This window comes from Neomonachus schauinslandi, chromosome 13 (genome assembly GCF_002201575.2).
Source record: "Neomonachus schauinslandi chromosome 13, ASM220157v2, whole genome shotgun sequence".
Taxonomy (NCBI): domain Eukaryota; kingdom Metazoa; phylum Chordata; class Mammalia; order Carnivora; family Phocidae; genus Neomonachus; species Neomonachus schauinslandi.
The window spans coordinates 87,720,592-87,732,976 of NC_058415.1; the positions used below are offsets into that span (position 1 = coordinate 87,720,592).

A 12,385-nucleotide genomic window follows, 5' to 3' on the forward strand; every position below is an offset into this window, starting at 1 on the left:
ATGCCGCTGCTGTTGCTGCTGCTGCTTCGAGGTGGGCCTCTCGCCCCCTCCCTGGCCCGGATCGTGTGCGTTGGGGGGGGGGTGGGGAGGGCGAGACTTGCCAGAGAGCTCCAGGCGGCGGCGGCGCGGGGTCCTGGGCGCCCTGTGGGCTGCAGGATTTACAGGGTGAATTCTCCCCTGGCCCTGATCTCACCTCCCCTTTTCTGTCTCTATTTGCCACATTGGGAAATGGGTTGATACGGTGCGGGGGGGGGGGGGAATTGGGGGCGTGGGGTGGCCTGGGCCATCTCAACAGGTCACCGTCCGGGGCCCCCCTAAGAGGAGGGTCTGCCCATTTCGGACTTCTCCAGAGCTGGTCCAGTGTGTCTCTCCACTTGGCTCAACTTCACAACTGTCCTGTACCTTCGCATCTTCGGTTTCTCCATCACGGACTTCTCCCCTCCCTGCAGCCTCTTGGGGGGACACCCCAACTTGCCAGGGGTTCATGGCACCGGGTCATGACCACATGCTCTTTTTTGGGGGGGGGGACCGGGAGAAGGACAGCTGCATGATCTGGAAGGGCTCCTGCCTGGGTGTGTGACTTGGAAGGGGGCACTGGCCTTGGGTGTGGGTTGGAGTTCAGACCCCATACCTGGGCAGCTGTGGGGGGCCAGGCCCTCTGCACTCTTCCCAGGGGCAGGAGATTGACTGCCAGCCTCCTGCGTTGATGGAGGCCTGGGAGGCAGCTTCTGGTGGTGCATTGCACAACCTCTGCCCCCCTCCCCCCCTCCATCGGTCTTCTGGGCACGTTTGCAGGTCTGGCCAAGCCCATGCTTCAGCAACCTGTCCCTCGCCCCCACATGCTTAGAACAAAGGGGGCTTTCCTGAGTGGGTGCTAGTCTGCTGGGAGGTACTGGTCCTTCTCCAGTGGAATTCTCCAGCAAGGAACTCACATCCCAGTAGCTGCTCCTTGAAGCCTGGAGGCTCCAAGGACCGGGACTCGGTCCTTACCGCTCTTACCCTCCTGGGGGGATGGGGGGAACGGGGATGTGGCCCAGTTTGGCTGCTCTTCTGTGAGACTTGCTGGGCCTTTCCTCAGGCTCTGTCCAGATGTGGGCCATAGGGGTCCTCAGGCTGGCTGCAGGTGGGACTTCCCAGGTTCCTGGGCCCAGGGAGGCAGAGGGCACCACGGGCTTTGACAGGAGTGGTGGGCTTGGGTTGAACCAGGGCGTCCCCATGCTGGTGGAGCAGGGGGGCCCACTGTGAGCTGAATGAAGCCAGGTTGCCTGCTTCCTGAGCATGTCACATGCCGAGCTCTTGGCATCATTAGTTCATAGAATCATCTTACACGCTGTGGGCACTGTTCCCAACCTCATTGACAGACAAGGAAACGAAGACTCAGAAAGGTGAAGTCCTGTGCCCAAGATCCACGGCCAGTCACCACATGGTGTCAGGACTCAAACTCCGTCCGTCTCCAAAGTTATGCCCCTTGAAAGACCTCAGAACTCAGGCCGAGAAGTCAGGAGGGGCTTTTCTTCTGTGGGTCCCTGTCTGTTTGCTGCTATCAGCCCGTTGATGGTGGATTCTAAATGGGAAGGGGTTGGGGGGGAAGGTCATTTTGCTGCCCCCCCTGCCCCACCCCTGGGCACATCTGTCAACTTTAGGAGAAGTTGAGTCAACAGGGCTTTGTTAGGAACGGGTCTGGTAGTGCTGAGCCGGCCTGGGCTATTTTTAAAGGCCTTTGGAGACATGGAACAGTTTTGATCAGAGAGAGTTAGCCGAGTACCTTCCTCTGTAGAGCCTTTATTAGGTGTGGGCTGGGGGAGGGGGCGGGGGGTCACTGGCTTCCCATCTGTCTCCCTTGCTGCTGCTTGGCACTTAGTAGGTCCACAGGTATTTGTTGATGAAAAGTCTCCCGGCGGGAAAAGCAGAGAAAGCCTCCAGCTTGTCCTAAGGCCCCCAGATGGGCTTCCTTCTGATGGGCGCTGGAGCCATCTGCTCTGTGTTCCAGGGGCTCTGTGTGTGGGGTCAAGAGAGGAGCACTGAGCAAGGGCCGTCAGAGTCTGTGGGAGAGCTTGTTAAATTCCAAGTGCACCGCTTGCTTTGCGCTCCGATTTCTCAGTCCTGAGGTCTGGGCTGGGTCCAGGGCCTTGCGTCCTTGACAGGTGTTTGTCACGCAGATCTTGGTTCCCAAGAGCCCCATCTGAAGACCCACACTGGTTCTGGGGGGTCCTAGGCCACCTCGGGAGAGCACAGCTGGCTGCAGTGCCCAGAGGGGAGCCCAGATGTTCACACCTGAGTCATCGCTGGCTGCCACCCTTGGTGGTGACTCTCCTCCTCCGTGGGAGAGACTGTCCTGGTGTGTGTGTGGCGGGGGTGTTTGGGCAGGAGGAGGTCTAAGACACATCTGGATGCAGCCTAACTAAAACCTTCCGGCTTTCAGGCTGAACACTGCAGAGGAGATTTTTTCCTCCTCTGCAGATGAGATTTTGTAAATCATCATGCCCCGTCGTGCAATCCTCCCCCTTCCTGGCACAGCTCATATCCAGGAGCAGCAGGAGGTTCGAGCCTGATGGGGGCCCCTGCCCAGCCGGGACTGGGAGAGCAGGAGTCAGTGTGGCCAGCAGCCCGGTTTCTTGGAGGCCTGGCCCACTGTCTTCCAGCTTGTTGGTGGGGCTGTTGTCAACCCTGCGTGCCCAGGCTGTGGGACAGGCCAGCCCCTCCCCTAAGTGACCCTCGGTTTCCTCATCTGCAAAGTGGGTATGCTCATGGTACTTGGCTCCCAGGGGACGTAAGGCACCAACAGGGTAATTCCCTTATAGCCTAATACGTGGCCTTTTGTAAAGGGTCCTCTTTAAGGCGCGACAAACACTTGTCAAGGATGTAAGGATGCATGGGAGCATTCGTTCCAAATGTCGCTTTGACTACACAATTCAGCTTCATCTTGAGTTGATCGTAAATACATCTTGTGGGCAAAGTTCATCTCTCCACACGGGGCATCTTTCCACGGCCCCGGACTTTGTGCCTGGCCCATAGGACACAGAGAAAGGTGGGATCCTCGGTGAGCCCGAATCCTAGCAGCTTCTTGTTTTACCTGCAGTGGTCTCCCCACACCCCCACTTGGTAATTTCTGCTCTGCCCTCACCTGCCATTCATCGAGTGCTCACTCGGGGTTGGGCGCAGACATTGAAACGGGAAGGAGAGGGATGTAACTCTTGCCTTCAGATGGAAACCAGCCAGATGGTCCAAAAAACCAAGCTTAATGGGGCTCGAGCCATTTGTTGCGGTCTGAGCTGCATTGGTTTAAAGGTTTCTGGGCTCCAGCCAGGCGGCCCCAACGGACACACACCACCCCGCCTCCCTTCCTTTGCCTCTCCCTGTGGTGCTCCCGGCACTCCCCAGGGACCCTCTGTCCAGGACCCGGAGGAGGTCGCCTGCTCCTTGTCGCTCTTGGTCAGCCCACGCTCTGCCTTGACCTTGCTTGCCAATCTTGAGTCTCTGCAGCCTTTTTCCTGATGCCCAGAATGGTGCCCGGCACGTGGCACCTTGTGGAAGGGAGGAACAACCGTGGGCGGGGGGAGGTCTGGGTAGCCAGCAGCTAACCCCTCTGCCACCCAGAGCCGAGAAGGGGACCCTCATTCACGGTCAGGCGTCTGGGGTGAAGAGATACCGGGTGTCACCAGTTGGGCTCTTGTAACTCCCTGGCTTTGGGAAGGTCACACGAGGGTCCCTTCCTGTAAGAGAAGGAATATTCTCCGATGATCGCTCCCCCCACCCAGTGCTGCTCAGCCAGAGGGGGGCAAGACGTTGCCGTGGGGGGAGGCAGTACCTGGTACCCATCTGGGGACAAATGGGTCGGGCTGTGAAGGGCCCCACAGCCAGGCAAGGAATAAGCCACCCAGAAGAGGGAAGGCCCAGAGGGAGGAAGGCGGCTTCTGTAATCCTATGTATCCTGGGCACAAGAGGGTGGGACCAGGGAGGCCCGCTCCCTCTCTCCACTGGAGGGGAGACTGAACAGCAGCAAGAGGAGTTGAGGTTGGGGGCGTTACACTAGGGTGGGCTCTGGGCAAGAAACATCCACATCTGCTGTTAGGAAAGAACTCAGTATCCTGGAGAAGGGGGCTGGGTCCTCAGTCAGGCTCTGTGACCTTGGGCAGGTCACTTACCCTCTCTGAGCGCCGGCCCATTCATCTGTAACACCTGCCCATGTGACTCTGTGGATCCAAATGGGAGGATGCTTTGAGGTCCAGAGTGTGGGCCAGAAAGGGAAGGGGGGCTGTTTGGCAGCAGAGTCTCAGGGAGGATAGTGGACCTCCGGGGCCAGATGTGCTGGGGTTCTGGCTCTTTCCTTGTGCACACCCCTTCTCACAGAGCTTCACTTTCCTCCTGTGGAAGATGAGCAGCCCAGAGGCCCCAGAGTTGGATTCACAGGCATGTGAAGGGTTTAGCACGGTGCCTGGTTCTGAGGGGACCCTTTAAACTTTTGGTAGCTTCAGTCCTAGGATCCTCTGTCTCCTAGAGCAGGGTGGGCCGAGTGGGTCTGCCGCCTGCCCCTTTGTGCAGAGAGAAGCAGAGGAGGCCAGAGAGGGGCAGGGACTTGTGGGGAGTCACAGAGCCCAGGCCTCCTCCTCACACCTGTTCTGGCTCTTTCTGCCTCCTCTGGCTCCTTCTGTCTCCAGCCCCAGCCCCACCCCACCCCAGAGATTCTGGCAGTGTGAGGTGAAAGCCCTTTCTCTTGGCCCCCCAACTTCCTCTCCTCCCAAGGCCAGACCTCGGCCCCTCTGGGCAGATCATGGGCAGCGGGCAATGCAGCTGGGGCTGGGCCAGGCTCATGTCACTCCTCACCAAGGGCCCCAAAGACCCTGGGGAAGGGATTGGCACATTTTCTGAGATGGGTGGGGGGCCATGGAAGGAGGTGGTGGAGAAAGTTAGATGTGGGTTTGGAGAGTGTTCTTATCTATAGTCCAAGAATGGATTGGAGGAGGGGGTGGTCACGGTGATGAACTGGGTGTCAGTGGGGATGAGACAGATTCTGGGTGTATTTAGGAGGAAGATTCCATTGGACTTGGTGTGTAGGTTTCATTACCTTATACATTTGGGATTATATACTTTTTATTTTCTAACTTTTTAAAACCTGACAATTGTGAATGTTTGCTCATATCGTTAACTATTCTTTTAAAACATGATTTTTAAGGGGCGCCTGGGTGGCTCAGTTGGTTAAGCATCTGACTCTTGATCTCAGCTCAGGTCTTGATCTCACGGTCGTGGGTTGGAGCTCTGCCTTGGGCTCCACGCTGGGCATGGAGTCTACTTAAAAAAAAAGTTTAGGGGCGCCTGGGTGGCTCAGTCATTAAGCGTCTGCCTTCGGCTCAGGTCAGGATACCAGGGTCCTGGGATCGAGCCCCGCGTCGGGCTCCCTGCCCGGTGGGAAGCCTGCTTCTCCCCCTGCTTGTGTTCCTGCTCTCACTGTCTCTCTCTCTCTCTCTGTCAAATAAATAAAAATCTTAAAAAAAAAGTTTAAAACATGATTAAAAAAATAAAAAGCATGATTTTTTTTAATGGTGTATCATATGAATGCAATGTTTTATTTGATCCCCTGCCATTGGATAGTTAGGTTGGTTGCTTCCTTCTTTCCTTCCTTCCTTCCTTCCTTCCTCCTCCTCCTCCTCCTCCTTCTTCTTTTTGCCAATATCAGTAGTGCCGTGACAAACGTTTTTCTACTCAATCTTTGTATGAACATCTTTGCAATAAATTTTTGCATGTAGCTCTTCTTGAAGATACATTCCCCAAAATGAAGCTGTGGGGTTAAAGCCTGGGGATGTCTTAAAAGGCTTTTGATAGAAAAATTGTTAAATCACTCTTCAAAAAGTATGTTCCAATTTCCATTCTCAGCAAACATGGATGAGAGAGTGCCTGTTTCCCTGCATTCTTGCCAGCACTGAGTCTTACTGCTTTTCTTGGTTACTGCTGATTTTGTGGGAAAGAAAAGAGTAGCTCACTCTTTCAATGTTCATTCTTTTGATTACTATTAAATAGGACCCTGGGATCTTTGACCTAGAGGGGATTTTGGGATCATAGAGTCCAAATTTTATTTTACAGATTTTATTTTATTTTATTTTACAAGTGGAAAAATCAAGTACTGGAGAGAGAAAGTGTTCCTCCCAAGGTTACAAGGCAAATACCAGGCAGAAACCCAGGACTGCTGGCTCTAAATGTTGGGGTGCTCCCCACTGTGCCATGATGGGTTGGCTCTTGGGGTTGAGACAGGGGTGTCTTGCTGTTTTCTGATTTGGTTCATCTTGTCCTAAATATCTCTTCCTCTCAGGCAAGGAAAAAAACCAGTATCAATTAAAAAGAGCATCCTTCTTACTGGCACTTTGAGATGTAACACTTTTCACGTCCTGGGTGTGGTCTATTTACCAGGGCAGAGAACGTCATAAATTTACGTGCCAAGTTTCCAGGTAACTTGAAATTGGGGTCAGATTCCCAGCTGAGGGCAGGACAGCAGAGCGTTGAGCGTTTGTGGGGCAGCTTGCTGTCTTTGGCTGTGACTCTGCCCAGCCCCTTGCCCCTCTGAGTTCTGGGTGTCTTGTGTGTGACGTGGGGATGGACCACAGTGCTTTTCCCAACAGGCGGACACAGGGACTGGTGTGTAGTAAGTGCTCAGTAAATACTCTCACAGGAAAGAAGCTGCTAAGCTCTTCGTGTCAGGGGACGGCAGTCCTTGGCCACCCCCTGGGTGGTCACAGGGTGAGCAGTCACAAGCCCTTAGATAAATTGGGAGTGAGTGGCAAATGTGATGGCCTCTGTATTTGGCCCAGCTGGTTGGCAGCAGGATCATTCTGCATTGGGCTCCTGGCTCAGTGATCTGGGGAGGGAGGACAGGCTCTGGAATGCTGGACTTTAGGTCCCTGCATGGACGTAGCCTTGGAGGGCCAGAGAGACACCTGCCTGGGCTTCAGTCCCAGAACCCTCAGCCTGGACAGTCACCGTGTAGTCCCCAGTGCCCCTGGGACTCAATTAACCTTTCTGTACGATGTTCAGATTTCCAGCTGGTGAGACTTCTGTGGGGCAGCTACACCGGGGCCCCAGGGACAGAGCGTGCCGGGCTCTGGTGTCTGCTGACCTGGGATCATGGGCTGTCTCGGTCGCAGACACAGTTCTTAATTTCTCGTGCCTCGGTTTTCTCATCTGCGAATTGGGGCTGTTGTGGGTGAGGTTAGGGATCGTGGAGACAGGAATCTGACGGCTCATGAGTGATGAGGGCGAATCTGTAATCAACATCGCGGAAGGATCAGAGGCCGTCTCTGCCGGACCCAACTCAGGGTTCACACGAGCCCATCGCCAACTCCTCCCAGGAATCCTGGGTGGTGCTCGCTTACAGATGAGAAACTGAGGCTCACAGCGGAGCAGGGTGGGCCCAAGGCCACCCATCTGGTGAGTGATGCAGCTGGTGTTTGATCCCGGGCCGAGGAGTGGGGCGGGCCCTTGTGGGTGGGGGTGCCGAGAAGCTGCCTTGGAGGTGTGCGGGCGATTGTGAGCCAGCGTGGGTGCCGGGTGTGGGCGTGTGGTGGGGCGGGGGCTTGGGTCACGTGTGCGAGCCCCGGTTCGCGTGGGCTTGCTCCGGGCGTGAGTGACGGGGTCGCGGCGTGTGTCGGGAGTGGGTGAGGGCAGCTCTGCGCAGGTTGTAAATGCAGGTGCGCCTGGCGGGGGCGGGGGCGGGGGGGGGGGGGGGTGGTGGGGGGAGTGGGGGGGAGCTTGGGCGGGAGGCATAGACGGCCCGGAGACCTGAGTCAGAAGCCAGTGGCGCAGTTGCTGAGCTCTGGGACCAGGCAACGTGGCTGCCGCTTCTCACCCTCCTGCCCTCACCACGGTGCTCTGTGGGAGCCCATCTGTCCTGGGGCGCTGGGGGCATTGGGGAGGGATAGCAGAAGTGACAGCCCCCATTTACCAAGTGAGCATGCTGAGCGGTGAGTACTGAGTACAGATCTACCGCCCTGTGGTCCCACCACAACCCTGGGAGTAGGGACTATGGTGCCCATTTTACAGGTGAAGAAAAAGAGGCTCAAGCAGATTCAGAGACATGCCCATGGCTTCCCAGACAGTCAGTGGCCACATTGGGGCCCAGGCTCAAATCTTTGTCTGGCAAAGCAATGCCCCTCCCTTTGTGTGCCTGGCTCCTACAATCTGTGAGCCTTATAACCTTAGAGCTGCTGAGTAGGGTAGTGAGCACCCCATCATTGGAGGCATTCAGGCAGCTGTTCATCAGATACTGGCTGGACATCCCAGATTCCTGGGCTGGAGGTGAGGTTAGACAGTGGGTAGGATCCTTCCAGCTTCATAGCTTGGAACCAGTACGTGGCCCTACTGGTTCCAGATGTTTCGCCTCCTGCAAGGGATTTGGGGCAGCCTCGGCTTGGCTCGGAAGGCAGCAGGCGAGCAGTTGTGAGAAGTCCAGGGGACATCGGTAGGATTGGGCATCAGGGGGCTGCCCCACCCCAGGCCTCTGAGGCTTTCTCAGCCTCTGCCTGTCCCAGGGGAGGCTCCAATGCTCACTAGGTGCCCAGTGCTGTGCTCACCTCATGGGATCCTCCCAGCCTGTGGGCTCAGGAGTGGTGTGTCCCACTGTCCAGTGTTGGCACCATCCCTGCTCTTGGGGAGCCTGTAGGCTGGGGCTGTGAAGCAGGAGGCAGCCCGAGGATAAGGCCATGGAGATCAACAGGATACACCTGGAGTGCCCCCAGCCGTCCTGCCCTGCCCATGCCTGGGATGGCCAGGATGCCTCAAGAAACATCTGTTGGACAAAGTGGGAGACCACAGGTGCAGTGTGGCTGGCTGTGGACCTCAGGGGCTGGAGTCCCTGAGGGACACAACGGAGGGGACTTCAGGGGCTGGAGGCCTGGTAGCAGCACCCCGGGCGACTGTAAGCTTCTTGAGGGTTGGGACATTCGTGGTGGATTTGTTTTTTGTGCAGTGCCCGACCTGGAGCCATGCACAGGGCAGGCCTGTGATGTGAACACCTCTGTATAAGAGTCTGGGCTTTCCAAAGTGTTTGTCTATGTGTTGCTTTGTTTTGGTCCTCCGCTGACCAGGGTGGGACCTGCTTGTCCTCCTGACCTGCAATCAGATGGGGTGGGGTAGGAGGGGATGGATCTCCAGGTTGGAGTCTGGGGTCCTCATTCTAGCCCGACTTGCTGTGGCTTTTAGCTGCCCCTTCAGGGCCTCCATTTCTCCAGTGTCCCGTGTCTATGTGATGGGGAGTCACCTTTTCTTAGCCTGATGGTATCCTGATGGGGCCACCCAGGGGGCAGTGCTCCCCACCTACTGAGTCCATGCTGGGGGGTGCCCAGGAAGGGGTGCTGGGCAGCTGCTGGCTCTGGCACTCCTGGTCTCATGCGGTGGCACCAGGAAGCTGATGGGGCGTCCAGGCCACCGTGCTCCGGATTCCCTGGCAGGGGAGAAGGAGGAGGGCGGGAGGAATGTGGCTTTGAGGAATGTTTAACCCAAAGCAGAAATAGCACTCTCCTTTTTTTATTTTAGGCTTGGGTTTTCAGCTAGGAAATGGGCTCAGAGTACCATTCTCTCTCTCTCCCTCTCTCTCTCCCCAGCCTCCCCAGTGCCCCCACCACTCTGGCCTTTTGGGGACAGAAGGTGGCCTCTTTAAAAAAACAAAACAAAACAAAACAAAAACAACTGAGAAGCTGCTGTGGGAACCAGAAAGGTCCTGGATTTGGCAGCAGATGGAGCTGGGTTCAGATCCCTTGTTCTCCACCTCCCAGCCCTGTGGCCACTTCCTACCCTGACCCTCTGCTTTGTCTTCTGTGGAACTGGAGGGTCAGGGGACGGCGACGTGAGTGGAGATGGCTTGTCTGCGGTGTCATGTCAGGCACTCCTGCTCAGGGAGCAGCAAGGCCTGGGTGAGAAGCCCGGCCCCTCTCCTGAGCTCTGGGACCTTGGCCAAGCTCCTTCCCTCAAGCCTCCTTACTTCACCTGTAAAATGGGCAGATGATGATAATCCCACCTCCCAGAATTGTGGCTGGAATGCGTGTGAAAATACTGGCATAAGGGCCTGGTGGGTCCCCAAGCTCCTGCACCCCTCCTCTGAGCCCGGGTGGCCTCACACAGGCCTGCTGCCAGGTTGAATGAGGGTCCGTGCCCTGGGCGAGGGGCAGCTCGGGGGCGCTCTTCGCCTGGCCCTCCACGTGTGCCAGCTCCCCGGCAGCCTCTCTGAGGGAGGTGCCCAGGGACTGGCCTGTGGCCTCCCAAGACCAGGTGGCGAGGATACCTTCAGCTCATCCTCTCTCATTCAGCTGTGAGCACCCTGAGGACAGACCCGTCTCATTGCGGGGGTCACCGCTGTCCCCCTGGCTCCTAGAACAGAGCCTGGCACATATCCGTTGGAACGAACAAGCAAATATGGAAAGGAAGAAGCTAACGAGTGAGCGGAGCGGCTCATCCATCTCGGGTCTGTGCTCTCTGCTCCTGTCTGGCCCCCTCCGACCTCCTGGGCTGGGGCTGGGGGGCCTGCCCTGTCTGGGGGCGTCCTGAGAAGTCAGGCGCGGGGAGGCTGGGCCCCGGCAAGTCAGGCCTGGCGAGGACCTCCCTGGGGCTGGGGACATGAGGAGGGGTCCAGCCAGCCAGCACGGCCCCTCCTTCCAGGCCCCCCCCCTCCCCCCCGCCGCTCCTGTCTTTTTGTAGGAACCAAGAGATTCCTGTTCAAAGGCAGGAGATGGGGCTATTTTTGGCACTGTGGGGGAAAAAGCGAATGCTTCCCTTCTGTTCAAAAGTATATGGTGTGTGTGCTGGGCAGACGAGGCGCTCGACGGGGCTCAAAGCCCGTGCTGCCTGGGCTTCTGCCCCCCAGCCCCCAGGGTCCTGCTTCCTGTCCAGACCTCAGCAGCTCACACGGCTGTGGTGGGTGATTATTATTTCCAGACTGCCCGTGATGAGGCCCTTGCTGGGCCTGAGCGGTACATGATCTTAATTAAAACTAACAGCAGCCCTCAAAATAAAGGAGAGGAGCCCGCTAGCTGCTCTTACCTTGATTTGGGTTTCCTCGACTCAGGCTCTGTGGAGCTGGGGGTGCTTGTGAGAAGGAGGCCCAGCCGGCGGGGGGAGAAGGGCTGGAGGCCCTGGGTGCCCGTGTGGGGTGAATTCAGCCAAGGGTATCCCCGGGCCACCTTGCCGCTCTTTACTTCCAGATGCAGAAAGCCTTTGTGGGATGAATGCCTCATGCCAGGTCCTGTGGGTGCCAGGATGCAGGGCAGACGGATGGATGGATTTCTGGCCTTCCTGGCATTTGCAGTTGGGTGGGGAAACGGGTAGGAGACTAGGATAAGCATCAAGACAGGGCATTCCACAATGCTGTGGGAGGCTGCTGGGTTGGGGGTGCATCTGGGAGGGCTTCCTGGAAGAGGTGATGTTTCAGTTGAAACCTGAGGGTAGGGTTGCCAGCCATAATAAACAGTTATTCATTATTTATCTGAAATCCAGATTTAACCGGGCATGCTGTATTTTTATGTGCTAAATTAGCTGGCCCTACCTGAAGCTGAGAAGGAGCAAAGAGGTTTTTGGGGTAGTTTATGGGAGATGCTGAGAGTGTTTCAGGTAGAAAGAACAGCATGTTCCAGGTCTGGAGGCATCTAGGTGTGGCAACTCTGAGGACCTAGAGAGGGTGCAGTGGCCAGAGTGGAGAGGAGATGCATGGTAAGGCAGAGGTATGGTAAGTTAGCCCCCTGGAGGGGCTGCCGACCAGCAGCGCGGGGCCCCACCTGGAGGGAGCCCTGCTGGGGGCCAATCTTGGGAACCAGGTGAGGCTTGTGAAGGCCCAGGGACACTAGGGGAGATGGGTGTCCACCTTGGCCCAAGGAGGCACCAGCAGGTGAAGTGGTCATGGCCTCCGTCTGGCCTCCGGTGGGTTCCGGCCAGGCTGACAGGCGTGTGGCTGTGCCTGTCTGTGCCCCATTGCTGCTTGGCGTCCCGGGCTGGGGTCCTCCTGCTGCCCAGGACCAGGATAAGGACAGGACAAGTCACTTCTGTGCGGAGGCCAGGTCAAGGCCACCCTCTGCTCTTGGTTCTTAAAGGGCCAGTCCGGAGCCCGCAGTGCTGCTGGCTGCCCAGAGTGCCTGGGGCTCCAGCCCCCACTCAGCAGCCCCGGGGACGCTGCGGGAGCTGGGCCACCCTCGTGGCGCTCAGGTGTGGCTGGCTGGTCGCTCTCAGTGGGGGATTTGCCACATCTTGGGCAGGAAGGGGAGGGAGGGGTGCTGGCGGGGGAGGTGGGGCGGGGTCCTGCTGACCCCATGACCACCCGGTTTCCATTCCTGTACAGCCCCTGCTTGGTTCCTGCCAGTGTCCTCTCTAGCTCCCCGGTCTGGGGGGGGGCTTGCACCTTCCCTGGGTCTCTCAG

At 57.3% G+C, this 12,385-nt stretch overlaps 1 protein-coding gene across 1 annotated transcript in view; it reads left to right on the forward strand.

Annotated features, from left to right (window-relative positions):
• NCS1 (neuronal calcium sensor 1) overlaps positions 1-12,385 on the forward strand; it is a 52,282-nt gene continuing 39,897 nt past the window's right edge. Inside the window, exons 1-2 of the mRNA XM_021691560.1 lie at positions 1-31; positions 4,351-4,410. Coding sequence (XP_021547235.1) covers positions 1-31; positions 4,351-4,410 — 91 coding nt within the window. The remainder of the gene's footprint in view (positions 32-4,350; positions 4,411-12,385) is intronic.